Source organism: Pelodiscus sinensis, chromosome 21 (genome assembly GCF_049634645.1).
Source record: "Pelodiscus sinensis isolate JC-2024 chromosome 21, ASM4963464v1, whole genome shotgun sequence".
Classification (NCBI taxonomy): Eukaryota; Metazoa; Chordata; order Testudines; family Trionychidae; genus Pelodiscus; species Pelodiscus sinensis.
The window spans coordinates 8370034-8393128 of record NC_134731.1 but is presented as its reverse complement, the minus strand read 5'-3'; the positions used below and the strand labels follow the sequence as shown (position 1 = coordinate 8393128).

Genomic DNA, 23095 nt, shown 5'->3' with positions numbered 1-23095 from the left:
GCCACGCCCATGTACAATGAAGAACCACAAAAGGAAATAGGTGTCAGCTAGACTGTAGGGGCTTTAACATGCACTACTCTCTTTTAGTAATAGAGATGTAGCCATGTTAGTCTGGTCTTGCTGAAACAAAAGACAGGACTATGCAGCACTTTAAAGACTAACAAGATGGTTTATTAGGTGATGAGCTTTCGTGGGCCAGACCCACTTCCTCAGAAGAAGTGGGTCTGGCCCACGAAAGCTCATCACCTAATAAACCATCTTGTTAGTCTTTAAAGTGCTGCATAGTCCTGTTTTTTACTCTTTTACACGGTAAATCCTTTCCAATTGTGCAGTTTAATCCCACAAGGCCTGTCTGAACTAGAGGGAGTCTGAGCGGACAGCAGATAAGACCTGAATCCCAGAGGATGGAAATCATTGGCTTCAACAGACCTATGCCAATTTATATCAGCTGAGAATCTGGCCCACAGAATCATAGAACTGGAAGGGACCTCAAGAGGTCATCGAGTCCAGTCCCCTGCCATATTCTGCTCTAGCTGGACACCAGAGATTCTGTCCAGAGCTTGAGAATCACATTGTACAATTAAGCAGCAAAATAAGATGTGTGGTCCTCAGAGAGGTAACAAATGCTCAAATGCTATAGTAATGGAAGCTAGAATATGAGCCTGGTTAAACAGGTAGAAGAGACATTGTGGGCATCCACTCTGGCCCTGAATGCATCCCTATGCCCCGGTCTACACTAGGACTTTATTTCAAAATAACTCCCTCTCCTCCCAGGTTGAATTTATAAGCGTGGCGTCCACACTACCAATCCTGTTGTTTGGAAATAACGGGCTGCGGAATTCGAAAGCTGTACGCCTGCTTTTCATCAGGAGTAATGCTAATTCCAAAATAGTTATTTCGAAATAACAGCAGTGTGGACGCTCCAGCCCCACTATTTCAAAATAACTACTCCCCAGAGTCATTTGAACTAATTGCTCCCCAGTGCTTCCTGCGGCTCTAAGTCGAGATAGAGTGTCCACATTAACAGGGCCTGCCTCCGACTAATTTTGAGGCTCTCCCATAGTGTGGACATGCTAGTTTGAATTTGTTAAATTGGGAGTTAAGTTGAATTTACTAATTTTGAAATAGTTTTCCTAGTGTAGACATGGCCTTAATGCTCATGAATCTAACTCACATTAGTATATCTTCAGCCAATATAAAGAGTGAGCTCTGGCTTATCAAAAATCTTATTTGCTGCACAGTTTAACAGAACCTGGACCTTTCAGTTACGCTAGAAGGTTGCACAGCCAGAAACAATGAATTGTGAAAATCTTATGCGATTCATATAGGATAAGACAGGGGTCTGCAATCTATGGCTCAGTATGGAAACAAATAGGGCTCTTTTGTCATTCTCAAATTACATGCAACTTTTAAAATTAAAATGAAAAATTAATTCACAATTTTAAAAACGCGTAATTACTCATGTAGCTTGAATGTACGCATGAAGCTGGATTTGACCAGTTATGATGTAAACTTCAAAGAAAGGTGCAAAAAGATGCAGCAGCAGACGTCTCATTAAATAAAGTCTGTGAGTACAATGTTTCATTAATGCTATTATTAATCAGTGTCAATTATCAATAATATTAAGTTGTATATTTTCAGTCATGCAAATGGGCATTCTTATACTGGCTCTTTGTCGACCACTTGTTCTGAATTTAGATGTAGTTTGACTCTTTGGATCGAAAAGCTTGCCAACCCTTGGGATAAGGGTTAAAAAGGCTCTTTGGTCTAGAACTTCCTGGTTATTTTAAATCACTCTTGTATTTGGTTTCAGTGAATGCCCCTTTCTTCTCTCTCAAACCCTGACATATCCAGGGTGTCTTCTGCGGACGCGCGCGCACACACAAGCCAAAGAACTTTTACACAGTAAAAAGTTATCTGTTCAGTGAAATCGATTTGAAAATTTTCACATAATTTTTTTTTCATATTTTTAATTGAAAAGGGGTTATTTTTTATTTTTTAAAATTTTCATGAAAACAAAATTCCTGGAAGTGTTCGGTTTTTATCAAACATGTGAATGTAGTTTTTTCGGTTTACCGTTTTTTCTTTCCCTTTCCTATCTGTCTCCCCTGTTTAGTGGCAAAAGGAAAAAAGGAGAAAGGAGAAAAAAAAAAGTTTTGTTTTGTTTGAAAAACAATTGAAAAACAAAACAAAAAATGAAATATTTTAATGATGAAATTATCCAGTAACACTCTGTGAAACATTTCAAATGAATGAAAAATTGTTCCTTTTCTCCATCCCTTAGAATAGGGCCGGGGAACCGTTTTTGGGTTGGGGGCCACTGACCCTTAGAAAAATCAGTCAGGGGCCACATACAGGTGAGGAAAAAAGAACCCCTCACTGACATGGCCACCCACTGAGAAGGAGAAAGACCCTCCCCACATTCCCCTCACACACCAGAGCCCAGGGGCCCCCAATCTAGTAGATTTTGTGTGCTCCAACCCTGCGGTGAGGCAGTGGGGGGGGGGGGGGGGGCTGGAGTGCCAGCATGGGCTCCCCAGTCCTGGGGGGGCCCTGAGCCTCAAGGGGCTGGATCCAGTCAAGCCGGGTGGCTGCATCCATCCGTAGGGCCTGAGGTTCCCCACCCCTGCCCTAGAATAAGGAGGATTTAAAAATCAGTAATTTTTTTGAAATTTTTTTTTGGTATTTGAGCAATTCTAGTTTTCAGTACAAAACCAATACGATTCTTAAAACTTATAGTAGAGAGGGCACGAAGTCTGGTGGTTGAAGCATAACACTGGGAGTCACAACCCCGGATTCTGTTCCCTGGCTCTCCTAGTGATTGAGCATATGATTTCAGGCAAGTGACAAACTCTACATCACAGTTTCCCTATCTCTAAAATGGGAATAACAGAAATTACTTGACTTACAGGGGTTTGTGTAAAGATTGAACGGTAAATGCGTCTCGGATCAAAGATGCTATAGTCATACAAATTCGTAGGCATCCACTTTTCCTAGCAACTAAAGATTACTGATACCCAACTATTCAGCACTGTTGTCCTCTGTACAGAGAAGGAGTTTGTAACTCATTCTGCCAGCTGAGAACCGAGACATTGCATCCCGTTGCTTATAAGCAGCTATGCATGCTAAGTGTTAAGAGCAGTCCAGATGGGGATCTCTGTAATTGCGCATGTGTTTTAATAGTTGTAATCAGCACTTACATACAACTTTATATGCAATTTGGCTTTTCTAAAGTCCTGATTGGCTGAAATCAATGGGAGTCTTTCCGTTCACTTCCATTGACTTTGGAAAAAAGGTCACATTGCATTATCTAAGGCAAGGTTTACACTAGGGGACAAAGTCAAACTAAGATATGCAACTTCAGCTACGGGAATAGTGTAGCTGGAGTCGACGTACCTTAGCTTGAATTTCTGTGCCATCCCCACTGTGGGAGGTTGACGGGAGAAATTTTCCTATTGACTTCTTGACACCCAATGGAGTACTGGAGTTGACAGGGTGCAATCAGCAGTCGATTTAGTGGGTCCTTACTAGACCCACTAAAATGAACCCCAGGAGATCAATCTCTGCAGCGTCAATCTCCCGTTAAATGGAGAAAAGGCCTCTGGATGTGGTAATTGCCTTTTTTTTTGGTTGAACTTTTTGATCTACATTTTGTACAAGAGACATGGGGAGAAACCTAGGTAAAACCATCATCACAATTATCTGTAACTATTTCCACTCACCTCAGCCCTCTAGCTATTTTTTAACTTTAGATCTGATTGAAGATAAAGTATTTTGCAGAGAAGAGGGCAAAGATAGACACATGTGAACCAAATTCAGTAGTAAGCACGGCTATAGAATGACTACACCTACCAGGTTAACAATAAACACACAGGAACAGATTTTGGTCTTAGGCCACCGTAAATCTGGAATTGGAATTTGGAGTTACAGTGGTACAAAGAGTAGAATCTGGCCAAGAGGTAGCTGCTCACAGATCTCTACAGTCAAAGATTTTACCTCGCTCCTCAAAACAGTAAGTTCAGTTGAAATGACTGTACCGATTTACCTTTCAACTGAGAAGCATAACATTCCTGCAGCTGGCAAGAGACAACCTGGGCAGTTGTTACCACAGTGACAGTTCAGTGCTAAGCGGAGGAATGGCTCCTACAGCGAGATGCTTAAAAATCTTTAAAAAATATATAACAAGAGAAATTGTTTGGTGTCTAAAATAATAATTCAAGGACACCCAACGGTTAAGGCACAGAAAGAATCAAGCTTAAAAAAAAAAAAAAAAAAACCACAATCCCAAACCAGCAAAACTTTGGGAAGTGTCAGTAATTGGAGCTTTGAGGCTGCCAGAATCCTACCCTGTGAAGTGTCCTTGGTCCATTTGGTTCACATCCCTAGTAACAGCTTTGCTGGAGTATTTGCTGCACTCGGTACTTAGCCCTCCAGAATGATGTTAAATCAAATAGGGTGCTGCTGGCACCTCACTCCAGTTTAGCAGCAGAAACAATCATCGGAGACTATTAATAGATTTAATTTGCAGTAACTTGCGGGGGCCCCAACTGAGGTTGAGGTCACACTGTGCTTGGCGCTGTACATAACGGCTCAAGGGAGAGCCCTTGCCCATTTGCGCCTGTGCGTTTACCTTGAAGCAAGGATGTTGTCCAATTGATTTCCATGGGACTATTAGAAGTGTGTAAAATTAAGCACTTGTGTGAGTGTTTGCAGGCAAGTAAATACACACAGCAGGCAAAGGGTGGGAGAGAGAGGAATGGGGGAACTGAGGCCCAGAGAGATTAAAATTAATAGAAACTGTGTGTCCAAATCCCCAAGGAAGCTTTGAACACCTCTGCCCAAGTGACTTGTCCGCCATGATGCAGGAGGTGCATTGCAGCGCTAGGAAATGGATCTAGATCTCCCGAGTCTCATTCTAGTGCCTCAGCCCCAAGACCCATCCTTCTGCCCACCCAACTAAGTTTCCATCACTTTTACAGATTATAGCGCCGTGCGGTCCCTGAGGCATCATCCTGAGTAACCGTTAGCAGCGCTTGTCAAAATAAACGGGCAAGGGATGGGGAGAAAGTGATGATGCAGACTCTTTGATTTGCTTTAGCTCGGTTTTAGGACACACTTGCTAATTCACAAAGCAGGTCAGTTTGCAAGGCACTCCCTGGGGTTTAGTGGGGATGAAAGAGGCTCTAGGGTACAGGAATTATAAGTAAGTCTCCTTCTCTTGCCACAGTCCTAAGGCCCGAAGGTGTAAGGTGGCCCATAGACATTGAACCATTATTGAGATGCGGGAACCTGGGTTGCTTTGATTTATCTCGTGATAACGCTGTTTTACTGAATGGCACAAAACATCAGCACTGTGGGTTATGCAGTAAATCTCTGCTTCCCTTTATATAGCTGCCTTTTGCTTTTCTTAGCTGCAGTTAATCTGGATTGGGTGTCCACTCCCTGGATTTGTGGCAGGAATCTGCTATAAACACAGGGTTCTCACGCTTCCGTTTTGGTGGTCAAGGCTTAATAAGATGTAAGGCCTGTTTTTATTATGGAACAGCATATGCTAATACGATATAACAGACACAATATAATGGGACGTATGAGTAACATTTAATGGGCACACTTTTTGGGGGGGGGGAGTGTTTGAGGAACAGGTTCAAGTCCTCGTGGCATCTAGTGTGACTAGCGTGTGTCTCTGAATCTGCAACTGCATAGGCCAGGCATGTCCAAAGTCCGGCCCGCGGGCCAGTTGCGGCCCGTGTTCCGGTTTAATACGGCCCACAGGTAATTTGGCAATATCTATCTTTTGTGGCCCCCAACGAATCCATATGTATTGAGATGAATACATTGTAAAATCTCAGTTAATGTCAGTTGGTCTAAATCAGTTATAAATATATTTGGACACAACATGTATACTTGGTGTTATGTTCCTGTTCATATTTTTTTAACTTAAAAGTTGACAGACAACCTTTATTACCAATAATATGTAATGTACTTTACAATGTTCCTGACATATATTTCAGCTTCCTGGATTTTTTTTTCATCTGGCCTTCAGATCTGAAAGGCAGAGTGATTTAACACCTGTTTAGATTTGTCATCCATGTGACGAAATGAAAAGTATGCCGTTTGCAATAAACTTTGCATAAAATAGTTAATTTGCATTTAATTTTAATGGTTCAAAGAACGTCAGGCAAAATGGTCGGCCCTCACGCATGTTCACTTCATCAAATCTGGCCCTCTTTGAAAAAAGTTTGGACACCCCTGGCATAGGCTAATTCACAAGCGGAAGTTTCAAGATCCATTGCGGGATAGTTCAAAACCCATGTGTCGGTTGACCACGTATGGACGTGTGCACGCCTGCATGCAGCTGAGTGCACGTGAAACATTTGTATGCTAGCAACACGCATGCCTCTGCCTGTGTGTGACTGGTTGTGCGTGTCCATGATCATGCGAGAGCTTAACTGCAGGGTTTTATATATGCACACAGAGTACAACACATAGTAATATGTTATAGATCCAAAGAATAAATCGAGCCTGGTGTATGTGCAGAGAGATGCGTATGGCAGGTGTGCAGAGCCGTCCTGTCTATTGGATGAATCAGGGCAGCTGCCCTACACCCCCTGCTTTTGGGGGTCCTGCAGGGGCTGCCCCAACTGTCCCATGGACAGGAGGGACCCAGGGGGATTACAGGGCTTGGTGTGCAGCAAGGGTTGCCTTCCTCACCATGCAGGCAGTCTGCTCTGCCCCTCCACGTTGTCCGCTCCTGGACAGCTGACATTTGGGGAGGGGGATCAGGGCCAATGGGAGTGTTTCCCCAGGCCCCATGCCTGGACACTGGGGTGAGTTACCCCAGACCCTGTGCCCCCCTCAGGACAGCCTTGCAGATGTGTACCATAGCATCTTCTTCCATGCACATCTGGTTGCAGCGTGTGTGTGCGCAAGAAAGCACCGGCTTGAGGTGACCCACCTGGCAGAAGTCAACACGGCAAACGTGTGTGCATGCGTGCAAGCACCTTCCTAAGCGTGGACACGGAGGTGGTCGGCCCAGACTATGCATAGAAATGCTTGTGCATGCCTATGTACATGGCATAGATCTATGGAACAACCTGCCTAGGACTCAGAGGGAGGAGCCCGGGTTGCAGAAGGGAAAAATTTGGCGGACGCACTACGAAGTCAGTCTGATGTACATGGCAGAACATGCGCAGCAACGGCAGTATTTCTGTCAAGGCTTCGCTTATTAAAATGCCAGTGTCATTTTTTTTTAATAGAGTCCTCTCATGTTGTTGCGTAGCATGTAGTAAGTTCTGAATGTGTGTGTGCGTGCGTGCAAGGAGCTGTCTGTGTGTGGATAGGAGTAGTGTGTGTGTGTGTGTGTGTGTGTGTGTGTGTGTGTGTGTGTCTGAGTGTGTGTGCAAGGAGCTCTGTGTGTGTGTGTGTGGATAGAAGTAGGAGGCATGTGCATGAAAGCCAGGATCTGTCTGAGTGAACGTGGGTATGGGTGCAGGATTGCTGGGTCAGATTGATGCCTGTGTGTTTTTAGCTACATGTGCACGGCAAATCTCTCCCTATCTCAGTGTTTCTTTATATGTGGATAGGGAGGAAGTCAGCAGGGTAGCAAATCTGGCCAGTGATGACCAGGACTCCCTGACAGCAAACATGGGTTCGTGCATCAAAAGGGAAGCCAAATTCACTTACCCATCACCACTCTGTAGTATCAACAGCAAACTCCCCAAATTTGCCTCAACTTGCGATAACATCGGCGCTCCCAGAAATATACTTGATGTCAATTGAGAATGCTCCGAATATAACGATACATATATGTACACAAATCCCAGCCTGTCAGTTTTCTTTGTCAAGGGCTTTCTCGTCTCGCTTTTCTCTCTTCATTGTGTTGTGGGGCCTGGCTTTGGGTAAATAGATGGAATTATCCATTACACCATTTCAATATTGATTACACTGATTTCACTTTACATGATTTGTAAATCACAGCCAAAAAAAAAAAATAAAAAATAAAAAACCCCTGGCCTTCTGAGCGAGAGTCATATACTGTAATCAAGTAAGAAAAAGTCAGGATTGTAATTTAAAATATATATTAGAAAATTCCTTACGTGAACCTCTCATTTAAATTAAGAGACAAAACGTGAGTCAAATAATAAGAGCCAAGTGAAGACGATTTTTCCGGGCAAATTAGTAGAGGTTTTAAATGAAACTGAAAAGGTGTTAAGGTGAAACACTGACCTTACTAGACCTTAATCATTTTTGTCTTGTTATATTACAGGAGCAGTGTCTTTTTTAGCTACATTTGAGACATTTTATTTTATGAAGTGACTTCCTGAAAATGCCTCTCTGGGTTTTCACGTCACCTTTAACCTTGAGCAATCCTAGGAGCGCCGCCTTCGAGAAGGGTTTCCAGTTCAAAATGGGCTGGCTGGTTTTGAAGCCCCTTCACGGCTTCTTCTAGATGCCGACTGTTTATTTAGCTCACGGCTCACATCTTGGCGCTCAACCCACAGAAGTTTGCCACAGCTGCTAGCAAGGGGAATCAAAGCCAGATTTTTAAAGGCATTTATAGGGGCTTGGGGCCTTTAAAAATCGGGCTCTTACACTCAAGCTGTGGTAGATCATGCTCATAGATCAGGAAGGGCTGGGTTCAATAGGATGGTCATGGTGTCTAAACCTAGATATTTATATGGCCCTCCTAGAGGTTTGGATCTGTACCCCATCCCTTTCCCTAGCTGGAGGGCGGAGCAGGCTAGTGGTTCAGGGCAAAGGAGAGCCACAGGGGCCCGTATGCGAAGTGTGAGGGACACAGCCGACTCGTGGCTACACTGCTGTTGAGAAAGCACAAAGGAGTGAAGTGACTTTCCTACGGTCACATAGCAAATCAGTAGCAGAGCGGGAACGGAATCCATGTCTTTTGAAACCCAGTGGGGCATCTTCACCATCAGACCTTGCGTCCACTCTGCTGCACGCCCTCTGTCCCTCCAACACCCTCGCCATCTCTTGACACACCCTGACCGCGATGAGAGCAAGACCTTTCTCCTCTGCAGCCAGGGCTGGAAACGGCCTTCCCAGATCTATCCCGGCAACACTCTTGCTCATTTTGAATCATGCTAAAAGACATTTTCTCCTTGCATCTGCCTCCCGATTTTTCTCTCCCTCTGCAACGACCCAAGCTGTGGCATAGAACACACAGGGAGAGACTATGCAAGCTACAGCTGCCTTTTACTGCACTCTTATGCTGGTTGCTGCAGATCCAGTCTGCAAACGAAGCTGGCCACCACCCGACCTGCATTCCTGCTTGACGTGAGCGGTGCCAGTCACTGGAGTAGACTGAGTTGTTCAGAACATGCAGGGTGAGATTTTGAAAACTGCTAATGGCTTTTGGAAGCCCAATTTCCATTACGCTCTAATGACTCTGAAAGTCCCGCCCTCAGAAGCGGTTTCATCCACCACTGTCTATTGGGATAATTTTGGTTTTCGTTTCTAGTGGGCTGCGTCTAGACTGGCAAGTTTTTCCGCAAAAGCAAATGCTTTTGCGGAAAAACTTGCCAGCTGTCTACACTGGCTGCTTGAATTTACGCAAGAACACTGACAATCTCATGTAAGAGTGTCAGTGTTCTTGCGGAAATGCTATGCTGCTCCCGTTCGGGCAAAAGCCTCCTTGTGCAAATGCTTTTGCGCAAGAGGGCCAGTGTAGACAACGTGGTATTGTTTTGCGCAAAAAAGCCCCGATGGCGAAAATGGCGATCGGGGCTTTCTTGTGCAAAATCGTGTCTAGATTGGCACAGATGCTTTTCCGCAAAAAGTGCTTTTGCGGAAAAGTGTCCGTGCCAATCTAGACACTGTTTTCCGCAAATGCTTTTCCGTTAAAAGCATTTGCGGAAAATCATGCCAGTCTAGACGTAGTCAAGGGGTTTTGCTAAAACTCTCTGGCAGCCTTGAGGAGCTCTGCAAATCTCTCCCCTTTACATGCTCTCCCCCGAAGACTAGGTGTATTGCAACCACTGTCCTGTCACCGTGGGACTGGACACACCTCTCTTTACAGTCAAAGTGTCATTCCCAAGACAGCCAACTGAGCGACCATACAGCAGTACGAGAACATAAGAATGGCCATACTGGTCCATCTAGCCCAGTATCCTGTCTTCAGACAGTGGCCAATGCCAGAGCCTCAGAGGGAGAGAACAGGACAGGGAATCCTCAAGTGATCCCTCTCTGATTATCCATTTCCAGGCCCTGGCAAATAGCAACTGATGGATCTAGCCTCCATGAATGTCATAGGATACTAGAATTGGAAGGAATCTCGAGAGATCAGCCAGTCCAGCCCCCTTCCCTGGTATATTTATTTAATTCTTTCTTGAACCCTGTTAAAGTCCTGGTCTTCACAACCTCCTCTGGCAAGGAGTTCCACAGGTTGACACACCCTTTTGTTTGTTTTAAATGTGCTATCTATTGATTTATTTTGATGACCCCTAGATATGCCCTCTGCCCAAGAGGCTGGTACATACTACTACCAGCCTGGAAATAAAGATCTTGTCTTGAGTGCAGCTCTCTGGGAGGCAGGTTACGAAGCGATTGCTAGGTTGCCCAAAATCCTAAGACATAAAAAAGCTGGCGTGAGCTTGGATGTGAGGTTCCCCTTTGTTTACAGAACAGGTACAGTACAGCAGCAGACCCTGCCAGACAACAGGCGTCAGCCTAGCCTGGGATGTGCTCTTCTCTCGTGGGGAGAAGGCAGTCCAGTCTTTATGGCCCATCCTTTGGCAGTGTCAGCAGAGAGCAGAGGAGAGGGAGAAGTAGGAGGAAGGCTTTTGCAATGGGGACACCTGGTCCCTGGGAACTGGACCAAGGCCTGCTCTATACTACAGCGGACAGTAGAGTTAAGATACGCAACTCCAGCCATGTTAATTACGTAGCTGGAGGCAATGTATCTGGAATCGAGTTTTCGTGCTGTCCACATATTGGGAAGCCAACCCATTGGCTTCCCTTACTCCTCGTGAGGAACAGGAGTACTGGTGCCAACAGGGGGCGCCCTCTGAGTTCACTTTAGCGGGTCTTCAGTAGAACTAGGCCAGGAAGATGGTTGGCAAATCATTTCCCAGCTGACAGGCCTCCATGCTGCAAAAGCCGCCTTCACATTTGGCACCAGCTGGCATCCTTTAGGCCAGTGTTTCCCAATTTTATTTGGCCACGGAACCCTTTTAAACTCAAAAGAATTTTGTGGAACCCCTAATAGTAGTCTTATATATGGAGCTGAAAAAGTAGACCACAAATAAGTAAGGATAATAATAAACAAATGCTAAACAAGGTCATGAGATCAACACAAAAGAAAATTGTTTCCAATAAAATTCATAAATGCTTAATACTAATTACAGGACTATGTTTTGTTTCAGCTACACCAGACTAACATGGCTACATTTCTATCACTAATATTAATTATTATTATTTAAATAACAACATGTTATTGTAATGGAATGTTCTCACGGAACTCTTATTTTCACTTCACGGAACCCTGGGGTTCCCTGGAACACCATTTGGGAAACACTGCTTTAGGCTGTCGTTAGCAGAGAAATCAAGGACTGAATAGACTGAACTCTCCGCTCAGACCTCCCTTAAAGCAATATCGTCGTATTCTAGAGTCATTCTCCCACATGCTGCAAGTCACGGCTATAAGGTACTGTAGTATCTTTTAACTGGGTAAAGGTTTTTCTTGCAAGTCGAAGCACAACTGTTAGAGGAGTAAAGGGAAGTTCTGGCCCATGGATCTGTGACATTGACACTGATAAGCTTTGTATATGTGAAAGAGCTTGTTCATGGCCCTAAATGCCTATCTGCCCTAGGGTTGTTTTTCCCCCCTTGAGGTTAAATATCAAAGGACAATATTTCCAAACTTGTGAGCCTAAGCCCACAATTAGGCACCTCGGTAAAGGGCCTGATGTTCAGAGGTGTTGAGCCATCACCACCCCCTCGTGGGACAACTGCCAGATGGCAAATCTTTTGGGGGCACTACCAACATGTACTTTTTGAGAACACTTTCCTATTCTTTTGCTCTAGCAAAAAACAAACCATTTCCATCACGTATCGCTACTCCACCTTCTGTTGTATGATTCTAGGCAGAGGAAGAACAAAGACTGGTGTGGCCTGAGCATGCCACAGGAAATATTTGCAACAGCCGTGAACGGGCGGCAAACCGTGCTGCAGATAACTTAATCTGCTTCAGTAGCATTAAGTAATCAACAATGTAATGCAGATTGACCCTCTCTAGTCCAGCACTCTCAGTACCTGAACGGTGCCAAACCAGAGAATTTGCCAAACCTCAGGAGGTCAGGGTTGTCTAGCAGCATTGCCGACACTTCCACTGCTTCCTGGGCTCTTAGGGGACATTTAGGGTGTGTCTAGACTACATGGCTCCGTCGACGGAGCCATGTAGATGAGTTTACTAGACATAGGAAAATGAAGCTGCGATTTAAATAACTGCTACTTCATTTACATCAAAATGGCCGCCGTGCTGTGCCGACCAGCTGTTTGGCAGCACAGTGGGGCAGTCTGGACACTCCGCGTTCAACAACGGAAGCCTTTGTCGACCGCGCTGTTATGCCTTGTGGAATGAGGTTTACTAGAGTGGTCGACAAAGGCTTCCGTTGTCGACCGCGGAGCGTCCAGACTGTCCCACTGTGCCGCCAAACAGCTGATTGGCACATTGCGGCAGCCATTTTGATGTAAATGAAGGGGTGATTATTTAAATCGCCGCTTCATTTTCCTATGTCTAGTAAACTCATCTACATGGCTCCGTTGATGGAGCCATGTAGTGTAGACATACCCTTAGGGATAAATTAGAGCTAAAGAACAGCGCAGAACACTGAGAGCCACTCAGCCAGGGCTGCTGGTGGTAAACAAACTTTATGGGACCGCGGGAAACATGGCCACACCCTTGATAAATGGCCATCCAGCTCACTAACATCCTGCTGGACCACGGCCGTTGTCAGACCACAGAGTGCCGGATTAGAGAGGTTGAACCTGTCTAATGGGAGAGGCAGTCAGTCTCCAAGTGCCAGTTAATAGCGCTGTGAAGGAAGGTTGGCTACTGACAGAGGTGAAGGGAGGGAAAAAGTGCAGGGTGGGGGTGATTGGTAGGATTTACAGAATGGTTTCTATTTAAAAACAGCAACCCAGAGCAGATAAATCATAATTTAGGATGAATGACGTGTGCTTGAAATTGTTTTATTTGGGAGGGAAGGAGGCGAGGGACTGAATCACTATGGGTGTCTAATATAGAGACATTCTCTTAGCCTCCCTGGATCGAACGCTGCTCAGGATGGAATGATGCAAAGGCCTTTGCGGGGGGGGGGGGGGGGGGGGGAGGGAGTCACAGGTGAGATGGTGTTTGTGAAATGAAGGGAGGTGGCAGAGTGGTCGGTTCCTATCGGACAGCCTCAAAACGTACCCCCAAGGCTGGTCAAAACTGGCATCCAGGCCAGCAGGCTCAGTGTTAGCAGGCAAGGAGCTGACGAACACGGAAGACCAAACCTCTCAGCTGTAGGGCTGCTCTTTGCAGGATAATACTGAGTCCTCCTGCCGCCTGTACTTTGGGAATAAAAGAGGATTTGTTCTCCAGACCTGCCAACCTTGCAGCAGCGCCTGTTCTCTACACGGTGTCGACGGCTGGTTAACGTCTGGGTTCTGTGGTCCTTTCCCAGCTTGAGAAATGGGGCCTTTTGTTGCTTGGGTGAGCTCCACCCACCAATCAACAAATAGGCTGGTCCTATCTTACGCCAATATGCGATGTTAGTAAGGTGCGGACGTGGGGGTCAACTTGGAGCCTGTCCCAACATACACTGGGCTTCTCAGACGGAGCGTATGGTTATTAGTCTTTATATTGCAACAGGGCCCAATCCAGGCCAGAGCATGCCAGGCAGTGCTCAAACACCCCCAAAGAATTAAGCGTTTCCAGGCAGGGACTGGTTTTTCCTTTTTAGTCTCACTCAGGCTACGTCTACACTGCAGGTTTTTTGCGGAAGAGGAAATGCAAATGGTGCGCTCATTTACATATTGCACACTCTCATTTGCATATCTTCTTTCGATCCTGGTTGCCGAAGAGGTTTTTGCGATAAAAAGCTCCTTGTAGACAGGGCCATTTGTCGGAAAAAAAACGTTTTGTGCAAGAGCCTGTAAACCTTATTTTTTGAGGAATAAGGGATCTTGCGCAAAAGAGCTTTTTTCTGGCAAATGGCCCCGTCTACACGGGGATTTTGAATCGCAAAAACCTCTTCCGCAAAAAGGATCAGAAGAAAATATGCAAATGAGTGCTTGTAGTGAGTCAGCGTGGTCTCCCCTGACTCGGAGGAGGAAACTCCCCTTAAAACACCTTGGTGGGCGGTGCCAGAGCCAGCCAGCCCTGCCCACAGGAAGCAGGAAGCCAGGGCTGGGAGTATAAGAAGGGCAGCTCCCAGCTCACTTGGTTCTCAGCCACCAAGCAGGGTAGAGGCTCCCCCCCCAGCCCCAGAGGGGCTTGCTACGCTGCTCTCCGGCGGACGACTGTGTTGGGACACCTGGGCCGTTACCAGGCCCTGAGCTGAGGCCTAAACCACGCCGGCTGCAGCTGGACAGGACCCTGAGACACGCCGGCAGGAGCCGCTGCTGGTACCCACCCACCAACCTGGACCCGCCGAGAGTCTGCAGGGCCCAGCCGAGTGGGCCAGACCGCCTGGACTGGTAGCAGACCTGGACCCTGAGCCCATGGACACGCTGCCACTGCCACTGCCCTTACCCAATGCTAATGAGCGACCTCCAAGCCAGGCAGGCCCCCAGGGGAACTGGGAAGCGGCCCAGGGACAGTCGACCTTGGGGTGGCTGAGGAGATGGAGGTTGGTTGGGCAATGCACTGTGGGTGGGAGCTCTGTTGACCCGGACAGCGTGTTACGGCCAGGAGCCCTGCCAATCCAGTGGCAGCTACGCAAGCACTACTAGGGCCCTGGGCTGGGACGCGGTGGAGTAGGGAGGGTCAGTGTCCCCCCTCTCACCCCTTTCCTTGGGTGGCAGATTCCCCTTGTGGGGCAAACCTTCTATCTAACTGTTAGTTATCACCCGGCCCTGACCCGGGGCGGCTCCCTAGACTCATTAATTGGCCGATCGTCAGGCCCTTAAGCGGGGCAGATGACAATTTTGCCGGGGCTCCCTTTGACATGGCGCATGCACGGGGCTTCTTGAAGTGCGGGGCGGCCGCCCTGCCCTAAATCCGCCCCTGCCCTTAAGGCTCCCGACGGGGAGTACTGGGAGTCAGCGTGGCCCCCGCTGACTCAAACTGCTACAGTGCTCCATTTGCATTTCCTCTTCCGCAAAAAACCCACAGTGTAGACGTAGCCTCAGTGTCCTACTGAATCCAGGGGGATTCCCTGGCAGAACCACTGGGTGCACATGAGTTACTGTTTTGCAGGGCTGGGCCAGTTATTTAAACCATCAAGGACATGAATAGGGACCCTAAATCCCTTCTTCACATTGGGCTTCCTCTGAGAAGGGGAAGTAGTTCTGAAGGAGAGGTTGCATTCTCTGCCAGGGTATATTTAAATAGATCCCTCAAGATCTCCTACTTGGAAATGACACACACTATGGCAAATTGTTCTCCTGGGATACTGTCCTATTTTCTTTGCCCTGCATTCCTAATAGACTCTGGGCAGTTAGAAGGCAGATAAGAAGAGGATTTGCCTACCCCCTCCCCAATGATTTCCATTCTACAGAGTATATATTCACTGTGATCAGACTGATTAGTTAAATAAATCATCCCTACCTGAAGATAATCCATTTATGCTTTTTTTAATTAAACGCAATTATCACAATTTGTTCTGCTGCCTTCTGGACTGCAAGTGAAATCTAAGCTGGTGGCAAGAAACTTTTGAAAACATGTTTATCTTCAGGGATGAAAAGGAACCGAAATGTGCTGAAACCACACTTTTGGGAGCTGCAGGGTTGGCATTGAAGATTCTGCAAGAAAAAAATGCAGCAGTGGGAAGTAATCAATCAGGAAGAGATACTTCCTTTGTGATGTGATTTTTCTTTTTGCGTAATTCCTGCAACATCATGTTGCATGTTTCATATAATAATATTCATACTAGGCATGGATAGATTGCCTTTTATCCATGATTCTCAATGTGCTTTTTCAGTGGTTAATTAAACCCCATCTCACCTTTGGGGTGGGGGGAGTAAATATCATCCTGATTTTACAGGTCTGGAAAACGAGTCCCTGAAATCTTGTGCAACCAGCCAGTACTCACAAAAGAGCCTAGGAGTCTTAGGCTGGGGCCGCATGTGCAGCGGGGCCTGGCATTGCAATCCGAGGACGTGTTTAGAACGTAGGCCAGTGCCGGGCAACCTATGGCCCACTGAGGTTCCATGTGGGGCCCACACGCCAGATCCTGCTGGCTTCCCTCCATCTTTTTTTTCCTACCGGTAGTACTAAAGTGACACGCATGTGAAACAACATGTGATGTGAGGAGCAGGCTGATTGTTCCCAACATTGACGGCGAGAGCGAGGCGCTCTCTCTGCAGCCAAGCAAAGAGCTGCTATGGTTCCATCAGCACCCCCTGCACATTCTAGCTACGCAAGCGCAGATCGCAAAACCGCCCTATCCAGGAAGGCAGTCCTGGCTCTGATGGCCCACAGAGGAAGGAGGGCGACTCACTAGCCTAGTTTGTCCATCGCTGATGTAGGCCACTTCCATCCTTCCCACGGTCAAACCAGCATAAAGAACCACCCCCTTCCAAACAGAGAGAAAACTTCTGAATGGCTACAAACGTCAAGGAAAAGGAAAGGGTGTTCTTGAAGACTGGCAAAGCATCGCAAAGCCCCAACTCCCTTTCACTGCCTTTTTTAATGGAAAAGTCCGGTAGCGAGGAGGAAATCCGTAAGTCTCTCTGGAAACTCAACGGGCATGTATACAAATGATTCTAAACTTCTATAGAGTTGAATAGAGGATGTGATCGTTTCTAGAGGAGTTAATACGCTGTCCCATACCATTCTGTGGCAGAGGTACCGTTCTCTATTCAACACAACAGGATGGTAAAAACAAGGAAAAATCCAATCCGAACCTTTCAATAGGAATTTTCTAGAAGGGTGATTTGGAGTCATGTGATGTCCAGTAGGGTGAACCCCTGAATATGAACAGGATGGAATCTATGGCCTCCACACTCCCCTCCCAATACAGGTATTAACACTTTGCCCTTGCAGAATCTAAGGCTGTAATATTACAGTCTGTCCTGAGGAAGGGGTGGCGTGCAACAGCACTGCCCCATAAACCACATTGCGATGTGGGAGGGAAGTAAGACCCAAATCCTCAGCAGTATTTAGGCTCCTAGCTCCTATTGATTTCAATAAGTGTTAACTGCCTAAATACCTTTAAGGATCTGGGCCTAAGTTACTTTTGGGGATCAGCTCCCAGCAATGTTCCCTCTAATGTTTCCAACCACGTGCAGAATATTTTTTCTTAAGCGCACCAAGGCATGTGTAGATGAGCACCACCAGTAGAAACACACGCTGCTGGCTGTGGGGGCTCGACTAATCAGCTGGGCGGCATTTGAATCTCTCTTGGTCGGTCACCCAAGCGCTCAGCTTACAGGCAAGACTGGCCCCCGGTCCCCTGTGTGTTTGGCCAGCTACACTGGCTAGTGAGCTGTTCAAGGGCCAGGTGGGACACATCTCACCTAGGAGCTCATCTGCATCTGTAGGTGCCTTGGAAAATCTGGCCCACTCACTTGCCTATAGTCACAGTGAAAGTCAGTGGAATGGATCCTAGGTCTCCAGACCTACAAGTCTGAGTACCATGTAGGTCCCTCTTTAGCCCTCTAAACCAGACATGCATTGGACTTAAGTGCTCATAACATTGAATGCCTCTCCTGTGAACGGAGAGCAAGAGTTGGGCAAGAACACTGAGTCGTCAGCTTTTTTGTTTGTACAAACATTTATAGTCCTTCCCCCCCCCGCCTCGTTTCAACAAGACAAGACCCCTGCCTTTTATTTTGTCAACCGCTTTTATTCAGAGCAACTTCCCTTCAACTTGCTTTCACTGAGCAAGACAAGAAATAAGACATAATGAGCCGAGTTTAAATACATGTTAGGGACCTTTTAGTTATTTAAAACCCCTCTGTAGTCCTCCGCCTTTTTCTCCCCTCCAGCGCAATGTATGTAAGTTCAACAGCAAGCGAACAGAGCAGACTATGTACTGTTTGTTTTGGGTTCAATGGCATCTCATTTACACGTGTTAATTGCAACTAATTGGCACTAATTGGATGAACAGGAAACCCTCTGGGAGCACTCATACCTTTAATTTGTAGTAAATATCATTAATTAACATATGCTAATTAGAGCCAATTAACATTGATTAAGGGTTGCCAGCTACTTGGAAAGTACAACTATCCATGTTGTGTTAAGTCAGCACAAAATATGATGCATGCTTTAAGTATAAAGCAAGAGTCAGGCGAACAAGGCAGCATCTGTGCTGAGTGCTTGTTCGGGGTCTTCCGTGAATGTGGATCACACACACGGCGTTTTCGGTCTTTTTATGATTTACAAAGCAAACTCAGCACAGTGGAAACCTGCTGGACCCAGTATTCATGGAGTGGAACTGTGCGCTACTAAATGTGCGGTATCGGACTCAAGCCAAAATATATCCTTGGAAAAAAAGGCACCTTTAGGATGTGTCTTTGCCAGCAAAAGCCTCTGAGAAAAATAATAGCTTTCTGGGCTTCAGAGAAGCTAATGTAGCAACAAGTACATTGCTGCAGAAAGCCTTGTTAAGAAGGAACATCCCAAGGACGGATGAAATGTTAAACCAAAGCATCTTCTGCCAATATCTGGTGGCATTCAGAAGAATTAGCTGGGGTCAAGTATTAAATAATCCACCACAACAGGTCATCACCAAGACCTGAACCCTCAATGACTTTCTGCTCTAAAACAGCTTGTGACGGTGCGTCGGGTTTTCCCCATCTCCTGCACCCCTGTAATGGCACGGACAGACTCCACCAACCAGTATAATAGAGGAAGTTTATTCCTTCTCCAGGATACAGCACAGATGTAATCTGGTTACAGGGCAGGCCTAGGATGCCTCAGCCCCCCTTGAGATGGGGGAGACTGGGCCCCTAAATTCCAGCCCCTTTCCCTAGGCTGTCTCCTCCATGCTTCCAGACAGAAACTAAACTCTCTTCCAGCCCTGCCCCCCAGCCAGGGGCGGCATTCCACCTTCCTTTGTTTCTCTCCCTGGGGGGTAGCTGGTTGGACAGGTTGAGAGACCCTTGCCTAGTGACTCATCCCCTGTCCTGCTGGGCCGTGCGACAGACAGCAGCCAGTGGGGGTCACCCACAGCCCCAGCATAGCAACCAGCAAGGTACCCCCACTACGTCACACAGCTCCTAGCCACTTAAGCTGAATCACAGAACTGGAAGCGACCTTGAGAGGTCATCGAGTCCAGTCCCCTACCCTCACGGCAGGACCAAGCACCGTCTAGACCATCCCTAACAGGTGCCTGTCTAACTCGCACTTAAATATCTCCAGTGGTGGAGATTCCACAACTGGCAGCAATGATTCCATCGCCTGGTAGCAGTAGAGGTTCCTGTCCCTCGATGGGCGACGGAGTGCTGTAACGAGGGACCTAGGGATGTAACTGAGCAGCGTCCTGGCAAAGGCTTTTCATCCGACCATAGCTGTGGGTGTGCCCTGAAGACCAGATCCTGCATACTTAACTCGGGCAAAACTTCGGTGTTGTCAGAGGCAGGTCTGAAGCATCTGGCCCCAGGTATCTGGAGAGCTGGATCCGCTTTGTACAGCTCTGAGGGCTGGGGGGCATGAAGGTAACTTAAAGTCGCTTTTACCCCAACCTTGGACTTGTGCTGAGCACAGTACAGCTGGTCCAGAGATTGTGGATCGCTGCCTCCCTGGGGTCTAATCTGCTCCTTTGCAAAGTGCTTTGGGGGTCGATTGCCTAGAGCCAAGCTTTATGCTGTGATGAAAGTATTTAAACTGGGGTGGAGCTCTGGTCATACCCCCTGGATACCACGCTTCCTGGCGGATTCTTAGCTCCTCTCAGCGACCCTCCCTCTGCCTCTTGTCTCTCCCAGAGGCGAGGGCCCCCGCTTAACAAGCCATCCTCAGCACAGGTAAGTCACTGGCTTAGGGAGAACCCTTCTGTGGTTCTAGGCTCCTTCTTTTCCCCACAGACAGCCCACCTGGCACTGGGAGGATTGGGGAGGAACCCAATCCCACCCCCTTACTCCAGGCTCCAGCCCAGGGCCCTCGATAGCAGCCACTAGTGGGGCTCTTGCCCATCTCCCCACAGAATAGCAGCCTCTCACTGGGCCAATTCCCCAGCCACTCCCACAGAACCTTCTCCAGAACGCTTCTCACCTGTAACACTCGGCTCTCCCTCACACTGCCCATCCTCCTCTCCAGTCCATCACCCTTCTTCTTCCCCCTCCTTTCCTGGGGGGAAGCTTTTGACAGGCCCCACTGGCTGCAGGTGTTCCATTAGGCTACTGTTGCAGGCCAGCTCTTAATGAGTCTCAGGTGCCCACCTGGCTTGCCAGCCCACCCACAGCCGTCTCTGGCAGCCTATGCAGGGAACTCACCCAACCCCCAGAGTAACCGCCCTCCACCCAGCAGTGCAAGTGACTTACATTTCTCACAGGTCCTGTCCTATTGCAGCCCAGGTCCCGGCCAGCTCTTTCAATAGCTCCCTGCTGGCTTTTGCCACAGCTCAGCCAGCTCTTGCCAGAGCTGCGCACCAGGGCACGTCTGCTTCCTTTCACCTCTGCCTCCACCTAACTCCTGCAGCCCGCTGCCACAAAATGTGAAAAATCCTGAAAAGTGTGAAATAATACAGTGTTACTCCCTAGTCTTCCCTCTATTTTTCCTGTTGGTGTGCAGAATAATTTGTGTTATGTGCACTGAGGCATGTGCGGATGTGCACCACCACTAGAGACACACTGCTGGCTGTGGGTGCTCTGCTAATCAGCTGGGCGGCACCCACATCTCTCTTACATGGCAGCCCAACCACACAGTTACCAGGGAACATTGTTAGCCCCTCAAGGTTAAGTCCTGCAGCAAGTGAAGTGAATAGGAGTTTCTCCTTTGATTTAAAAGAGAACAGAAATGGAGAGAGTCCAATACATACTATTTGTGCAGAAACACTTGCTAAGGCAGGCCTCTGCTGTACTAATTAACAAGTCCCCCAAATAAAACTGTGCCTGATAATGATGTTTTCCTAGATGGCTGTCCTAGTTCGTCTTTTATTGTTTGTCATTCACAGACCATCAACACGTCAAAAATTCCCTAACTGCCTCCTGAAGATACTGCAAACTGGTGTGTGCTATTTTAATTACCAGAGACTAGCAATTTTGGGGGCCTATCCAAATATAAATGAGTCAATCATGGTAGGTTTAAGTTCAAAATTGTCTCCTGCTCTCCTGAAGTTGCTGCACTGAAATTATTAGTAACCCATTTAATCTGCTGTTTTTCCTTTTATCATCTGTTAAAACAACCACTTATCAATTTAAGTAAAAGGAGAGAGAAGAAAAGCTCTTAATCTCAATGAACACCTGTGAGAAGGCTGATTCAGAGTGACACCACGTCTGTTTACCAATTTACATGTCTCTAAAAGGATTAGCCTTTGATGCTGTGAAAAGGGGGCAAAGGTAGTGACAACACAGGAAAAGGGGAATTCCAAATTTCCCAAGGTTTTTATGTTAATAACTTATTTTGTTTAAAGTCTAGAACCCTTTAGAGTAGGAAGACTGTGTGCGAGGAGGGTGTAAGAGGGAGCAAATTCTTGCTATGCTTTGTTTTTCATGACTTCTTTTACCTTTACTCAGCTAAAGTTTGTCTACACAAGAAAGTTTTATCAGCAAAAGTCCTGCCAGCAGAGTGTCTTAGTGGAGTGCTTTCACATTTGGCTACATGTGCTGGCATGTTGCATCCACACAGCACTGTGTGCTGGCAACAGGCAGACTGTACTCTAGGTCAGTAGTTTTCAAACTACCAGTTTTGACCCAATACCAGATGCTCCAGAGGAAGGGAACACAACAGGTAATTTTCACATGATCCCTCTTCTGTCACCCACCTCCAGAGACACAGAGGCTAGGGACACCGTTCCTGCTCATCCTGGCTAAGAGCCATTGATGGACCTAACCTCCATGAATCTATCTAGCTTTTTTTTGAACCCTGTTAAAGTTCTAGCCTTCACTGCATCCTCTGGCAAGGAGTTCCACAGGTTGACTGTGCATGGAATATCAGGCACTGGGTCTTGTTGCTGCAGGGGGATCAGGTGACCAGTGGGGGTGCTAAGGCAGCTACTTGTCTGTCTGGGCACCACAGAGTGTGCTGCATTCCAGAAGCGGCCGGCAGCAGGCTCAGCTCCTAAGTGCAGGGTAGAGAGCACATAAGGCTCTGAGCACTGCCCTGGCCCTGAGCTCTAGCTCCACACTCTCACTGGCTGGGGACCTGCTGCTGGCTGCTTCTGGGCACAGCATGGTCAGCGGTGCCAAGAGAGGCAGGAAGCTGCCTTAGCGTCCCTGCTGGTTACCTGATCCCCCTGCAGCAACGAGACCCAGTGCCCAATATTCCCATTCCAAAAGTGCTTCAAGTCCAGGTTTTAAGCCCTGATCCAGTGTCCATGGAAGTCAACGAGAGTCAAACAAACAACACAGGGAGGCATGGAGATGCTTTTTCATTGTTCTCTCTTAGGGTGCGTCTACACTGCAGGGCTTACCTCGGCAGAAGCAACGCAAATTGAGTTGCGTCAATGGCGCAGCTTATTTTGAAATAGGGAGCGTTTACACAGCACTTATTCCGAAATAGAGCACTCTTCCTCCAACTCCCCTTACTCCTCGTACAGCGAGGGTTACAGGAGTCCGAGTAAGAAGTCCTCCAGCTTGACGGTATTTCGACACTATTTTGAAATAACTACCTGCTGTGTAGATGTGGACTAAGTTATTTTGAAATTACACTAGTTATTCCGAAATAATGTTGCTGTGTAGACATGGCCTCAAAGACCTCACTTGCTCTTTAAAGTCCTCAATAGAACAATAACACTGAAGAGATATGAGGGTCACAGGCATTCCATTTTTT

At 47.0% G+C, this 23095-nt stretch overlaps 1 protein-coding gene across 2 annotated transcripts in view; it reads right to left on the bottom strand.

Moving 5' to 3' along the window:
* LHX1 (LIM homeobox 1) overlaps positions 1-20663 on the bottom strand; it is a 62877-nt gene extending 42214 nt beyond the window's left edge. The window contains exon 1 of one of the 2 annotated variants that reach the window (XM_075904765.1): positions 20647-20663. In XM_075904765.1, the coding sequence (XP_075760880.1) occupies positions 20647-20648 (2 nt within the window). In that variant the 5' untranslated portion in view covers positions 20649-20663. Of the gene's footprint in view, positions 1-7683; positions 7802-20646 lie in introns of those variants that run through there. The other variant, XM_075904766.1, reaches the window with a different exon arrangement.
* Between the last annotated feature and the right edge of the window lie 2432 nt (positions 20664-23095).